Below are 12,593 nucleotides of genomic sequence, written 5' to 3'. Positions count from 1 at the left end.
GAGAAGGAGAAGGAGAAGAAGGAGAAGGAGAAGGAGAAGGAGGAGAAGGAGAAGGAGAAGGAGGAGAAGGAGAAGGAGAAGGAGAAGGAGAAGGAGAAGGAGAAGAGGGAGGAGAAGAGGGAGAAGGAGAGGGAGAGGGAGAGGGAGAAGGAGGGGGAGGGGGAGAAGAGGGAGAAGAAGAGGAGGAGAAAGAGGAGGAGGAGGAGGAGGAAGCAGTAGTAGTGAGGGTATGGCTCAGTGGTAGCAAATGTGAGGCCTTGAGTTCAAACCACATTATATATTTTTTAAAATCCATGAGGATCATTTTATACTGATAAATTTTCCTTCCCCCCCTCCCTTTCTCCTTCCTTTCCTTCCTTTTTCTTTCTTTCTTTTTCTTTTCTCTTTTTTGCCAGTTCTGGGGCTTGAACTTAGTATTTGAATGCTGTCCCTGAGCATTCTACCACTTCAGTCACAGCACCACTTCTGGCTTTTTCTGAGTATTATTTTTTATTGGAGCCAACCTCAGCTGGTTTTGAACTGTGAACCTTAGATCTCAGCCTTCTGAGTAGCTAGGATTACAGGTGTGAGCCACCAGGACCCAGCTGAGGTGCTAGCAATCGTATCTAGTATAGGTAAAAAAAACAGTATGCCTTACTTTCCCTCATCCTGGGTGTGGCAGAGAAGCCAGGTTAGGAGCTAATGTGGCCACAGCTGGTGGGAGGAAGAGGACCAGCTGCTACCTGTTTCCAGAAGCCTCTCGTTCCAGAAGAATCTCAGAGTTTCTAGACCTTGGGGAGGTGGTGAGCAGTGGCTCCTGGTTACTGCTTTCCATGCTATTGAATAATTAAGCAAACAATGGATAGGTGCAAGGTTAATCCAGTGCTGGCACCTGGTTCATGCCTGTAACCCTAGCTATTCAGGAGCCAAAACTGTGATCTGAGGATCACAGTTCAAAGCCAGTCCAGGCAGCAAAGTTTGAGAGACTCATCTCCAATTAACCAGGAAAAAGCCAGAGGTGGAGCTGTAGCTCAAATGGTACAGTGATAGGCTTGAGCAAAAATGCTCATGAACAGGGCCCAGGCCTTGAGTTTCCCAAGACCAACCAATACACACAGATACACACACACACACACAGAGTACTGTCTTTACAACTGCCTATACTTAATAGGTAAAAACTTCTATTTCCACCTTTATAATTAATAACAAAAATAATAATGTAATAGCATATTAACTATGTATACCACTATGTGTACATATATCTATTATCACTCTTTTTGACTTACAAGTCAATAATAGATCCTTCCTCCTTCTCTCAAGTTATTCCTTCGGTTATTAATTTACAGATGATTATTTTGGAATCCCAGCCCTCCAGATAGGAAGGCAGGAGGATAGAGAGTTCCAGGCCAGACTGACTGGTTTACATAGTGTTTTAAAAAACAGACAAACAATCAAAAAAGATTATTTGATAGTATTTACATACTAACAGCTAGGTATGGGAATTAAGGCAAATTCTTTACAGTTGTTCACACCATATCAAAATACATGGTTTTACCTGCAAAAGACTCAGGTGAGAAAACAATCTGTATATAAAACAATATAGTATGAATCACATCTAATTCCAAAGCTTTTAATTTATATACTTTCAACGATACAGGTCAGTAAGAAATCCACCTTTGAGAGTTTATTTCATTATAGAATATATTTGATAAGGATACATACAAACAGGTTCGTCTTTAGTTCAGTCATTTCCTGGTGCCCTGTGCGTTGGTAAAGTGTTTCTGGATGTCGCACTCAAACAACCAGTGCTGGAGAATTCAGGTAATTCAATCATTTACTTACCTAGACTGAGTCAAAATCTTAGTATTTGTTGTCAAGTCTGATAATTACTCTTTCATTTAAAAATCCGACGTACATTCCCCAATGTAAACAATATTCAACCTGTCACACATGGGTAAGGCCTTGTTGATGAATTTATGCCAGTTATGGCCTAGTTATCAGAGCAATCTTCTTCCATACTGCTGAGAGCCCTCTATGCACAAGAGATGGGAAAAGAAGCTGCCCTCCATACCCGGGGCCTCCTGAGATGTCTCCCTTCGCAGGCTGCTCCAACTGTGGACAGATTCCTTCTCCACTTGGTCTACTTGGTCATCAGGTACAAACGCACAATGCCCATAGCCTAAACAGTGAAGCCTAGCCTTAGGTATTTACTGAGTTTCTAACATCCTATACAGAGAACAATAACCATATCATGCCATTAATACACAGAGGAAGGGGGCTAATGGTCCTGCTAGGAATTGGTGCATGTGGGCAGGGACAGAGGGGTTATAATTCAGCGAGGTGCAGGACAATCTACCAGAAACAGAGAAGGGCCCGCACACCTTCTGTGAGAGTTCTTAACCTGGTGTCTGCTAACACCAGAAGTACACAGCCCATTTCTTGCCAGCTTCCCAAAGAGAGAATTTCATATGAAAACTTAGAAAATGTAACCAAAGTCTCATCCTTTGCATTCCTGATTCAGCTATGCAAATCAGTTTCTCACTTCTCAAGGGATTTATCCTTTTGGGACCAATTAGTCAACAGCAATCAGGGTCCAGTACCTCATTATCATCATAAATATATGATTTAGCCAGCTTGGTGGTGGACAGGGAAGACTATATACAACATTGGAAAAGGCATTTTGTGACGAGTTTTGAAGAGTTCATAGAAAAGTTGGTAAGGATACACCAGTTCCTTCTGTCAATTCCACTGCATGAACAGTTGGAACCTTTCCTCTATCTATGCATACGCATACTATACAACCAAAGTGGAAACGGAACAGCTTCTCCGGCATGACGCTGGCTTGCCCCCTAAGCTAAGATAACTGGCAGAGGGAAAATTTTCCTGAGGTTTGTAAGAATTTTTAGACAAAACAGAAATCACAGTGACCAAGCGGAACGTGAGTCTGCGTCTTCTCAGGCAGGACCTGTTCCCGGGGCTCTGGTAGGGACTAAATGACCCGCCACTGCATGATGCTTGTGTCTTTCCCACCCGTGGAGATGAGGTGGCTGTCTTCACAGAGGAAGTCAACATTGGTGACGTGGCTGCTGTGTCCTCCATAGATGTGGCTTGGAGCCTGGAAGAATATGATGCAAAGGAAAGCTTATATAAAGCAGATTGGAAGTGGGGTGTACTCAAATTCTAGATCAGCATCTTTCCTGCCACTCAGCAGCTGCCACCTGTGTACTTGCTCTGTGTGCAGAACATAAAAAGGACTAGACACAAGCAAACCACAGCTCTTGGCTGGGGTACATTCAATACCAGAAGGCTGTGTTAGGCCCAGGGTCAGCCTAAGGGCAGAACCGGCCAGCTCCTGGGGCTGAGGGGAGGGTCTGCTGACTGAAGGAGGATCAGATTCAGGGCTGTCCAGGAAGGATGGGGTAAGTATCAGGGTGGGCTCAGCTCAACAGGGCTAGAGCAGAGGGAACCAGGGTTGGGGTGAGGACAGGGGAGGCAGCTGTGAAGCTTCGGGGGCAGGGGTGCCAAATGCAAAAGATTTCAAAGATTTCATCAGTGCCAGGTTTTCCCCGGGCAGCAGGCATCCTGGGGAAGTGTCAGGGCAGTGGGTTGGTAGGCTCATTTGGACATTTATGGACGGCAGCTCTCACGCTCAGCCCATTTCAATTTAGTTTGCAAGCAGGTCAGACCTTAAGTGCACTGTGCGAGGGATGGGATTAGCGAGAAGCTGGGGTCTTTACCCGGAACTGTGAGCAGGGGTAGGAAAAGAGATGCACTTTGCCGAAGTCATCTCCTGTTGATAGCAGTTTTTTCTCATGGGCCCGACAGACAGCATTGATGTCCGTTCCATCAGAGCCTTCAGGCCACACTCCTAAAACAGAGCACAACCAGCGCTGGAAACTCTAGGCACAGGGCCATACCACAGGGGAGCGGCCTATGGCTACCAAAAAAAGAAAGCCTCTTGTAGTCCAAGCTTCAAAAACAAGACCCAGAGAACCCTTGGGCCCCAGCAACCAACCTCTTCTGCTCCCAGTCCAGCTCATCCTGGCCACCCTCTGGAAGCACTTGGCAATACACACATTTCTCACCTGACAGGTCTGCAGAGAGCCTAGAGGGTGTTAGTGTTTGACACCAGACACTTGCCAGTGCCAAGACTGGTGAATTTGTCCCAACCTGCCGATTTGTGATAGCACATAAAGAGATTACAAATCCTGCCATCTTTTCTTCTAGACTGTGACGATTTGTTTTAGGTCACTTATGGATCTATACCCAAGCTGAACTTAAAAAAATATTATCAGCATTAATCAGATGTACAAGGGGATTGCATTTTAACATGTCTGTTCATTTATACAGTGCATTTCAATAAGTTGCCCTTTGTCATTCTCCCTTCTCCCTCCCTTACCTCCCCAGAGCCTCAGCAAGTCTCCGTGCACCATTTTCACGCATGTCTGTCATCTCCTTCCCCCTCTCATTCATCTCTTCCCGTTGGTACACCCCAGACAAGACATGTTTCACCTTCCTAATATTCATTTTTGTTAAATTTCCTGTTAATTGTTGAAAGGGGTTTCACAATGGTAACCTACACATGGTTATGTCAAGGTAACATACAATGGTAACTTATACAATTTAGTCAAATTGTCTGTGCTTCTGCATATATTTATATCTTAGGTCTAGGAACTACATATAACACAATGTGTGTTATTTGTCCTTCTGAACCTGACTTCACTTAATATGTTTCCAGATCCATCCATTTTCCTGCAAGTAACATGCTTTTATTCTTCCTTATGGCTGAATAATATTCCATTGTGTATATGTACACACACACATACATACACACACACACGTCTGGATCCATTCATCTGCTGTCGGGCATCTGAGCGGTGGCAGTGGTGAATAACGCTGCAGTGAATGTGGGTGTACAAGTGCCTCTTGATGCTAGCTTACATTCCATCAGATATATGCCTGAAAGTGGCATTGCTAGAACATAGGGTGATTCTAAACTGTGAAGGAACTGAAATGTTTTAAAGACTTCAAAGTAAAATAACCCTGACAAATCATAAATTAACAGAATGTCTATGGTCCAGGCACAACCTGATGTAGAAGGTTGTAGAAAATGGGGAAGGTTAAGGCCGCCCCTCTAGTTATCAACTGACCATGGCTGGGCTGACCTGGCCCAAGGCCAGGAGTGTGTCTTGGAGCACAGGTGGGACAGAGTAATTTGAGGAAATTTCAGATAAATGTTCCCCAAGTAGATAATTCTGATGTTCAAACCTGTGACACCTATGGAAGACCTACCAAACACGTGAAATCCCAAAGTGCAAGTGTAGGTGGCCCACTCGATGTCTCTCGTGGTCTCCACGCTCACGACTTGCTTACAAGCAGAGGGAATCCCTGGAAGGAACAGAGAGCTTAGTGACATCTCAGCCAAGACCTGGCTCTCCCCAGGCCAAGCTGGGTCCCTAGCCATGCCCAATGTGGGAAGGGACCCCTGTCCCAACCATGGGTTTAACTGCTGAGTTTTTCCCAGAATGAAGTTCAAGTCCTGGTCTCAGCAGAGGCCTTTTGCTTATTTTCTTTCCCTCTCTTCTCTTGGGTCTGTTCCCCACAGTCTAGCTTCTCTTGTCTGTCATAATCTGGTTCTTAGGCCTGGCCTGGACCATTCGGAGGGCTTACCCAGGGCCTGAACCCTGCCCTGCTGAGCCCTCAGCTCCTTCAGCTCAGTCAGGAATGGAAAGCCACAGATACCAGTGGCACAACTACCCAGGCCTCCCCGGGAACTTGCCCATTCCCAAGATGAGCTCTCCCTCATGAAGGATGAGACCCAGCATCGTATCTGAAAACCATCAGCCTGCTTCTGCGCCAGTCAAGTAGGACTTGGAGAGGGAGGAAAGGGAGACCAGGCAGCCCCTCCTCCCCTGAGTCTCTGTCCAGGTACATGCTGCTTTCTTATGTCTAGGGGAGAGTAGCTAACTTTCAGTACTGGCTTTCAGCCCCTGCCCTATCTTACTCCAATTGCCTTATCTGCAAAATGAGTCTGGGAAATGGAACCACACTTTAATAACTTCCAGCAGGTAGAAAGCAGGCCTTTCTTGGATCCAGTGACTTCTCTTTGTTTCATACAAAGCCTAGCACAGGGTAGATGTCAAAGCCCCATTAGGGCAGAGAGACTGGCTTAGGAGAAGAAAGGAGTCCCATCAGAGAGGCGGGCGTGGGGTGGGGAGCGCCTCATAGGTTCTGCCTGCTTCAGATGGTTCCTTCATGGGTCTGTTCTCGCCAGGCCAAGTCCAGATACCAACCTTGTCTCATAGCTTTCCCTCAACAGCTTCTCTCATAGGGCTTCCTTCTCCAGGTAGACACTCCTCTCTCTTCCTCCCTCCTCCACCAATCTTCTCTCTGGGGCTCATAGCCAGCCAGAACCTAATGTCTTGGCACCAGGAAGGATTTGAGAGACATTTGGCCAACTTCTCCAGATCAGAGCAGGAGACAGCCCAGGGCTCACCTCTGTACCCGAGCCCTATGGAGGTCCATCTAAGTTTCAGAATGAATGTCTTGTGTGATCTGTTCTGGTGTAGATGTGTTGATACTCACAGTAAAGGATTTCATAGTCCCCGGAATTTGACACAAGGAACTGGGAGTTCACAGACCAGTCCAGGTGGGTGATGAAGCTGGAATGACCCTGCGAGAGAAAGAGCCATGTGACTTTCACTCGCCTCCTAAATTCCTGATGATACCTCCCCAGCATCATGAAACAAGAAGTACTTACAGAGCATTTGCCAATGCGCGTGTATTTCCTCCCGTTGTCGCCAACACCATAGATATAGATGCAGTTGTCGTGGGAGCCTATGGCTAAGAAATTCCCATCTGTAGATACAGAGCAGATATTTAAATGTTACAAAATAAACATTTCATTTATCACCACATATTTAGACAAAATAGGCTGATGAAGGAATTCTCTATAGGAAATGATCAAGGCCTCTCACCAGGCCCTTAACCACTCCAATCCAGCCTCAGCTTCTGACTGGTTATGGGCACCTGCTCCTGGCTTGTACAAACTGCAATCTTAACTACAGCTCAAAGCCAGCCTGGGCAGGAAAGTCTATGAAACTCTGATCTCCAATTCACCACTAAAAATCTATAAGTAGAACTGTGTAGCTCAAGCACCAGTACCAATAACACAACAACAACAACAAAACATAGAACAGGGCTCAGGATGTGGCTGGTGAAACTAGAGCTCATTATGAAAAAGCACAGTCTGTCTGGGGCTGGCCAATGAACAACCAAGCTCGTCTCCAGGGAAGGGAGCAAGACCTGGAGACTCGTCCAGGACACCAGCATTATGGGAGGTGGGCACAGAAGAGAGAGTACCAGGAGTGACAGCTGACAGCTGAAGCCACATGGAGGCCACCCCGCCTGGGACTGCAGGCGAGTCCCTGCTCTCACTGCATGTCAGACTAGGCCCCCTAAGCCCAGCCATGGTGAGGATTCACTGGACACCCATTCTGTAAACCCCCTTGCACAAGGATGCTGGCTCAAAGGAGGCAGCCTGTGCAAATCAGAAATTCAGAAAAAATGGGAAAATAAAAAAAAATTAAATAGGATGACAACGCTCCAGAAACCAGCAATGGGCATGAGAAGCAAATATTCCTGCACCCACTGCCACAAGCCGCCCTGCTAACCATCATCTCCTAACGACAGCACTCAGGTTTCACACTGTCACCAGGCACTCGGTACTGCTCTGACTCTCTCTGGTAGCTTGCTCAAGCCTCCTGTCACCCTTCTGAGGTGGAGGTTACTAACCCATCCTTCAGGAGCCCAAGGCCACCCAACTTGCCAGTGCTGGCATGGGAACTGGGGTCTGAGCAGTTTTGTCATTCAGTTTCATGACCCCTTACATAGTCCAGGGAGCAAAAGTGCTGCAAGCCTGTCTGGTGGGGTGGTGGGGTGGCAGGCTGGGTTCTCCCTGACAAAATGGTCTCAGAGACCCTCTCAATCTTAAAGTAATGAGGTCTCTTTCATTAAGGAGCCATTCAACATTTAATAGATCTGAGGCAAACGATTAGTTGTTTAAGAAAAAATCTACATTATAGCATTGTCCCTCACATTAAAAATCAATTTTTAGTGAATGTCATCTGCTCACACTTGTCACCTAGGCTACTCATGAGACAGAGACTGTGAGGGTCATAAGTTAAGGCTAGCCTGGGCAAAACATTTTCAAGACCCCATCTCAACTACTTCTGGGGTAAGGTATGTGCTTCTCAATCCAGCTAGATGGGAGGCCGATATTGGGAGAAACAGTTTCAGGTGGGCCTGGGAAAAAGCAAGCCCCCTTCCTTCTCAACAAGCAAGCTGGCCATGGTGGCATACACCTGCTACCTGATATGCGGGAGATGTGGATAGAAGGATCAGAGTCTGAGGCTGACTCTGACAAATCACAAGACCACTGTCAGAAAAATAACACTCCCCTTCAACCCCCCCAAAAGCTTGGCAGTACATCTCAAGTGGTAGATTGTCTACTTAGGAAGTGCAAAACCCTGAGTTTAAACCCTAGTACTACCACTCAAAAAGTATGAGTATCATGACTGTATTTCTATACGTAACAAACCTATGCAGGGGGCTGGGAGTGTGGCCTAGTGGTAGAGTGTTTGCCTAACATGCATGAAGCCCTGGGTTCAACTCCTTGGTGGCTCAAGTGGTAGAGTACTAACCTTGAGAAAGCACAAGGACAGTGCCTAGGCCCTGAGTTTAAGCCCCAGGACTGGCAAATAAACAAAAATAAAAACAAAAAAGCCTATGCAGGGCCCACCCTGCTAATGATCAATAGTTGACTGTAGGTTCAAAAATAACCTACATGATAGTAATTAATAATTAGCTACTGTAAGACCATTGAATACAAAATACTTCATGAATAGAAACAGTTGGTACAATGTGACTGAGAGGATTATTATGTAATTCATAAAAATCCTCTCGGCATGGGGCCAGGAGTGTGGCCTAGTGGTAGAGTGCTTACCTAGCATGCATGAAAACCCAGGTTTGATTCCTCAGTACCACATACATAGAAAAAAGCCAGAAGTGGTGCTGTGGCTCAAGTGGTAGAGTTCTAGCCTTGAAAAAGCCCAAGAACAGTGTTCAGGCCCTGATCTCAAGGCCCAGGACTGGCAAAAAAAAATCCTCTTGGCTGTGGCTTTGATGTACTGAGGGGGCCTTACCTGTGTGGGGCAATTCTCACACACAACTGGGGACTGAGCCTATTGCCTGCCTCCTAGCATGGTCCAGGAATTCAGCTACCCACTCTTTCTTCAGCCATAGGTGAGACAGAGATCTGAAACCTGACCTCTCTAACCCTCACAGAAAGGAAAAAGAATGGGAAAGCTTAGCTCTGGCTCCTGTAGTTCAAGTTTGGTTGTTTGGGGATTGAACTGAACCTCAAGTGTGATAGGCGGGTGTTTTATCACTTGAACCATGAGCCATCCCCCTTCCTCTTTCTGCCTTTAGCTATTTTCTCATCCAAGATCATTTCTTTCCTTGGGGCCTAAAGTGGTTAAATCCTTGGTTCTGAGAAGTCATGAATCTATGATGGCACAGCCTATGTTCTAGACTATTCTGGGCACGCCCTGAAGCTCACACTGCCATCCCTACATTCCACTGGGGAGATGCTCTATAGTCCCTATGTCCACCCCTTGCACAAGTACAGTATTTGAGGACCAGGCAACTCCCAAGGGTCTGAAGCCAGGTACTGTTTCTGGCCTGTACTGCTGTGCTTGCTGATGACACCAAATCTCCCATGTATCTCTCTTCAGAGAACATGTTCTATTTCTGTTTTCAGTGGAGCCTCCCAATGACTTGTGCGTGAGTTGACAAAATCATCTGACTAATACAGTGGGTACTGGATCCAAAGGCAGGTGCCCTGCCCAAACCTGGAACCTTTACTCTACCCAATGGGCTTCATGACTCAGAAGCCAGGAAGCAGAGCTCTGAGCAGAAAGAGCCTTCTCGTCTCCAGCGGTGCTCATTAGTGTAACAGAAGACATGGAAACACAGTTCCTAAGGGTCTTGCTCACAGGAGCAAGAGCTGAAACATGCTTTCTAGGAAGTGTCCCAGCCTTAAGGGAAGAAAAAAAGAGCTAAGGGATAGCGCTCAGGCTCTGGGTTCAAGTCCTGGTACCAGCATAAAAACAAAAATCAGCAGAAGCATAGTGATCTAAAAGAAGGAAGAGAATCCCTAGGCGCCACAATTATGTGCACATACAATTTAAGTTGCACTTCAAGGAAGGCTATGAGGCTGTTTCTTTAAAGAGATCCACAGAGAATTGCACAGTTCCTTGGAACTGCAATAAGGACTGGCTTGTTTTCTAACCTGGTGAATAGCGCATCACGGAGAGCTGCTCATTCCCATCCGTGTGGACGGTGACCAAGTCTTTTGTTTCTGTATCAAACACAAACCACCTGTTGTAGACACAGATGAAAAAACACAGTAAGCTGTTTCATGGGGAAATGAAACAAGACTATTACAATCATGTAAGACTCCTAACCAATCATAAGGGCTAAATACTCTGGATTTGCTAAGGAGAAAGTTCACTCTTGGCTTTTAGTTGAAGAAAAGTCCCATACATCAACATTTTCTAGAGAAAGGAACAGCATATTGACTGTGGTATGGAGCTATTTTGCTCTCAGCACTATGATGTGGTTTCTCACTTTCAGCAGGAGGCTGGCCATGCCTGGTGTCAGGAGCCTGTGGCTGGGGGAAACACTGCTAATCTGGGAATGAGCTCCTCCCCAACACTTCCCTGAATTCTGACCCAGGGAGGAGGACAAGCCCAGAGGAGGGGCTGGGACAGCTGAAGGGCAGTAAGGGTCCACCAGTGTGAAGGGTCTAGACACTCTGAATGCTGAGCAACCAGCAGGGGGCAGAGGGCATGGAGTGTGGCAGGAGACTAAGAGGTCTTGTCTTTACTTCCTCCTGTTGGAGCTCAGCTTCCAAACTGCAGCATGGGGGTTTGGGTCCAGGTTTCCCTTGTTAGCTCAGTACAAAACTGTGCTTAACCCACAGGGACTTTGCATCCTTGATAAGGACATAGAACTCCAGTGTATTAAATAAGCTGAATGGTGGAATTCAAAGGTGGTGGCAGTGAGAGAGACCCCAGTGGCTTCAGGGGTGAAAAGCAGCTCCCTGCTGCTGCTGTGCTTCTGAACCTGGATGTCACCCTCCAACCACACATCCCCTAACACACTTCCTGCCCACTACAGCTGCTCTGGCCACCATCAGCAGGACTTAGAAGGATTTAGATGCTGCTTCTCAGCTTTGATTTCTTGCATCTTATCAACCTTTGCAACCTTTTTTTTTTTTTTTTTGCTAGTCCGAGGCTTAAACTTAGGCCTGATCATTGTCCCTGGGCTTTCTCAAGGATAGTGCTCTACCATTTGAGCCACAGCACCACTTCTGGCCTTTTCTGTGTATGTGGTATGAGGAATTGAACCCAGGGCTTCATACATGCTAGGAAGGCACTCTACCACTAGGCCATGCTCCCAACCTCTAATGTCCTTTTTTTTTTTTTTCTGTCGGTCATGGGGCTTGAACTCTGGGCCTGGGAGCTGTCCCTGAGCTTGTCAGCTTAAGGCTACCACCCTACCCCTGAGCCACAGCCCTACTTCTGGTTTTCTTGGTGGTTAATAGGAGATAAGAGTATCATGGACTTTAGTGCCCCAGCTGGCTTTGAACCTTGATCCTCAGATCTTAGACTCCTGAGTAGCTAGGATTACAGGCATGAGCCACTGCGCCTGGCTCTGATGTCCCTATTAATCTTAACAGAGGCCAAAACATAATAGAGAGGTTGGCTGACTAGAGTAAGTCCTGAAAGGTTCTGTTCAGTGTGAGGAGCTCCTAGCCATAGGACCAGAAATACAAGAGGAGAAGAGGAGGAGAGAGGAAACAGGGGTGGAATAAAGTTATAGACACTGTGTCTTCCATGATCTCCAGCAATGTCATATGTCCTTCATATCTAGTCAGAGGGTAAATGATGATGTCTTGCTGTCAGCCAGCCCACAATGAGTGAAGCTTCAGCTATCTTGAAGAGAGTTTAGTGGAGGATGATGATGATGATGATGATGATGATGATGTGTGTGTGTCTTTGTGCAACTGTATATGACATATACAAATACTTCCTGAAGGATTCTGTTGGATGCACAGTGTATGACTTCTTGGTGGTACAGAGGTTTGAACTCAGGGTCTTGCATTGAGATATTCTACTACAGGAACCCTCTCCAGCAAGTTTGACTCTTAAGACATTGTTACTTCTGACTTATGAGTGGTTCTTTATAGACTCAACAGTTGTAACTACAAAAGAACCCAAACAGTACACATTTTAGATAGTGAAGAAGGGAGGAAATGACCAAAAAGTGTTGAAGGAGATTATAATAAATGCATATGAATTACCCCTCCCTTTGCTTCTTAGCATTGGTTACTATCATCAACTTTGATCAGAAAATATTACATGGAAATTCTAGAAACAAACAAGTCATTAATGTTCAGTTGCACTGTATTCTCTCTCATCTCCTCAGGCAGCCTCTGAGTCATCTGCCTTATTACCAGAAAGAAGTCTAGGACACAAACCGTTCTAGGA

General features: G+C 46.1%; 1 protein-coding gene across 4 annotated transcripts in view; it reads right to left on the bottom strand.

Annotated features, from left to right (window-relative positions):
- Positions 1 to 1,588: 1,588 nt before the first annotated feature.
- The window catches only part of Eml1 (EMAP like 1), a 146,339-nt gene continuing 135,334 nt past the window's right edge, over positions 1,589 to 12,593 (bottom strand). For all 4 annotated transcript variants that reach the window (XM_090344821.1, XM_090344823.1, XM_090344820.1 and 1 more), the window contains 6 exons: positions 10,331 to 10,419; positions 6,740 to 6,837; positions 6,565 to 6,652; positions 5,272 to 5,367; positions 3,717 to 3,847; positions 1,589 to 3,094 (listed from right to left, as the gene is read on the bottom strand). In XM_090344821.1, the coding sequence (XP_090200947.1) occupies positions 2,969 to 3,094; positions 3,717 to 3,847; positions 5,272 to 5,367; positions 6,565 to 6,652; positions 6,740 to 6,837; positions 10,331 to 10,419 (628 nt within the window). In that variant the 3' untranslated portion in view covers positions 1,589 to 2,968. The remainder of the gene's footprint in view (positions 3,095 to 3,716; positions 3,848 to 5,271; positions 5,368 to 6,564; positions 6,653 to 6,739; positions 6,838 to 10,330; positions 10,420 to 12,593) is intronic.

The sequence above is a fragment of the Megascapheus bottae genome, chromosome 14 (assembly GCF_031878675.1).
Source record: "Megascapheus bottae isolate mThoBot1 chromosome 14, mThoBot2.hap1, whole genome shotgun sequence".
Classification (NCBI taxonomy): Eukaryota; Metazoa; Chordata; class Mammalia; order Rodentia; family Geomyidae; genus Megascapheus; species Megascapheus bottae.
This window is presented reverse-complemented; position numbering and strand designations above follow the sequence as displayed.